Source organism: Apium graveolens, chromosome 9, assembly GCF_009905375.1.
Source record: "Apium graveolens cultivar Ventura chromosome 9, ASM990537v1, whole genome shotgun sequence".
Taxonomy (NCBI): Eukaryota; Viridiplantae; Streptophyta; class Magnoliopsida; order Apiales; family Apiaceae; genus Apium; species Apium graveolens.
In genome coordinates, this window is record NC_133655.1 from 223531238 (window position 1) to 223534058 (window position 2821).

The 2821-nt window shown below is 41.3% G+C and overlaps 1 protein-coding gene across 1 annotated transcript; it reads left to right on the forward strand.

The window, feature by feature from the left end:
* Positions 1 to 560: 560 nt before the first annotated feature.
* LOC141685989 (uncharacterized) lies at positions 561 to 1968 on the forward strand. The gene is made up of 2 exons (XM_074491058.1): positions 561 to 990; positions 1385 to 1968. Exons 1-2 carry the CDS (start codon positions 561 to 563, stop codon positions 1966 to 1968), a joined length of 1014 nt encoding a protein of 337 aa, XP_074347159.1.
* Positions 1969 to 2821: the final 853 nt, after the last annotated feature.

The following is a 2821-nucleotide window of genomic DNA, read 5'->3' on the forward strand; positions in this document are numbered from 1 at the left end:
ATTTTTGAAGAATTGCGAGACCGAGAATTTGTGTGTGATTAGGGATGATTCTAATTCCCCTACTATAGATGAACAAGACACGTCCGGGAACTATATATTATTGGTGCATATATGCATTGGGGCCTAATAAGCTGAATTTGACTGTGATTTTCTGTATCTCATGACCGTATGTGATGTTGGTTTAATCTAAACGTTGGAATGTTTTATATTGTTTTGTCTGAATGTTGCAGTCTGTTTTGGTCTGGGATCGTGGAAAACGGTCTTGTTCGTTCTCATTTGAATAAGTCGTGGCTTGTAGCTGCAGTAATTGAGCTAATGTGGGAGTGCTCAGCTGGTTTGTAGGAGTAGTCTGTTTATTTTGTTTTAGTAGATATAAGTTCTCTGTAGTTTTATTTTAACAAGTTAATAAGATCAAGTATTTTGTTTTCTCTTGTTTTCTCATTACACATACATTATATTTATATCTGTGATCTGGGTAGTATATATTTTACTTTTGTTATCATTCTGGTATCAGAGCTATCATATAGTGTATGCCAAAGTTTATGCCCAAGAAGGAAACCATGGAGGTGAGTAAAACAGAGACAAATAAAATGAAGGATAGAGTTGACCTGAGTTATCCGATATTGGCACGGAGTAACTACACGGCATGGGTTTTGAAGATGAAGGTAAACATGCAAGCCCACAGAGTGTGGGATGCTGTTAATCCCAAGGATCCAAAGTCGAAGATTGAAGAAAAAATGGATAAAACTGCATTGGTGGTCATCTACCAGAGCATACCTGAGGATATGCTCTTGTCGATTGCAGACAAAACTACTGCAAAGGAGGCATGGGAAGCATTGCAGACAATGTGTCTTGGGGCTGATCGTGTGAAGAAAGCGAAGGTCCAAACTCTAAAATCTGAGTTTGAATCTATGAAAATGAAGGAATCTGAACAGCTGAACGACTTCTGTTACATACTAAACAACCTTGTAGCAAATATACGCACACTGGGTGAGTCTATTGATGAAGGATACGTGGTAAAAAAAACTTTTGAGAGTTGTGCCAACCAAATTTCTCCAAATTGCATCCACTATTGAGCAGTTTGGGGATCTCGAGAAGATGACAGTTGAAGAAATAGTGGGGTCGCTGAAAGCACATGAGGAACGCTTAAAGGGACAAAATGAGCCCTCGGGATGGCAGCTGTTACTGACTGAGGAAAAGTGGAAGAAATGAGAAAAGGACGAAAGCCAATTGCTGCTCACAAAGGAAGAGTGGTAGAGGCGTTCAAGTCTGAAAATCAAAGGCAATGGTGGTGACAGTCGAACCAAGGAATGGAACCGGGGAACTCGAGACAAAAGCAGAGTACGCTGCTTCAATTGCCTGGCTTATGGTCATTACGCTGCAGAGTGTCGGAAGCCAAAGAAGGACAAGGAACAACGGCTGGAATCTAACCTAGCCCAAACATATGATGATGAGCCAGCTCTACTGATGGTAGAACAGGAAGAAGGAAAAGTCCTATTAAATGAGGAGAATGTGAAACCAAAACTTATGCCAAGTGTCAACAACAAATCTGGTGGCTCAAATGTTTGGTACCTAGACAACGGGGCTAGTAATCACATGACTGGAGAAAGGTCAAAATTTAAGGAGTTAGGTGAACAAGTGACTGGCAAGGTTCGATTTGGTGATGGATCAACTGTTGATATCAAAGGGAAAGGATCAGTTCTATTTAAGTGTAAAAATGGTGAAGAAAAATTATTCCATGAGGTATACTTTATCCCCACTTTGTGTAATAACATTTTGAGCTTGGGGCAATTGTCAGAAGAGGGTAATCGAGTTGTTATGCACGGGGATTTCCCGTGGATGTATGATAAAGAGAAAAAACTGCTAATGAAGGTTAGGAGGTCTGGTAACAGGCTATACAAAATACTCATAGAGTCTGTTGAAGCAAAATGCTTAATGTCAACTATAGATGAAGTGTCATGGCTCTAGCATTCACGCTTGGGCCATGTAAACTTTCAAGCTTTGAATATGATGTCAAACAATAAGATGGTCGAGGTTCTGCCAAAGTTAGTGCAGCCAAAGGGAGTGTGCCCAGGGTGCTTAATGTCAAAGCAAACCAGAAAGGGATTCCCTACACAAGCAAAGTTCAGAGCTGAGGCACCACTTGAGCTGATCCATGCAGATTTGTGCGGACCAATTTCGCCTGAAACATCAGCTGGGAGTAAGTATTTTTTTATGTTAGTGGACGACTATAGCAGGGCCATGTGGGTGTTCTTGTTAAAGACTAAAGACGAGGCCTTGGATGCTTTCAAACGGTTCAGGTCACAAGTCGAAAATGGAAAAGACATGAAGATTAAAGCTCTACGTACAGACAGGGGAGGGGAATTTAGCTCGCAGGAGTTCAAAGAGTATTGTCAAATGGCTGGCATATATCGACAATTTACCGCCCCATACACACCACAACAGAACGATGTCGTTGAAAGGCGAAACATGACTGTTGTGGCGATGATCAGAAGTTTTCTTAAGGAAATGAAGTTGCCCCTGTTCATGTGGGGAGAAGCATTAAGACATTCGATTTATGTTCTTAATCGCTTGCCTACACGTGCCTTATCTGAGAAAACCCCCTATGAGGCTTGGACCGGTGAAAAACCGAACTTGGAACACATAAGAGTTTTTGGATGTATTTTCTTTATGAAAATTCCTTCAGTGCACACAACAAAATTGGACGACCGCAGTAAGATGGTGGTAAATCTAGGTAAAGAGCCTGGTACGAAAGCGTACAGGCTGTATGATCCCGTGTCAAGGAAATTACACGTAAGACGGGATGTGGTATTTGTGGAAA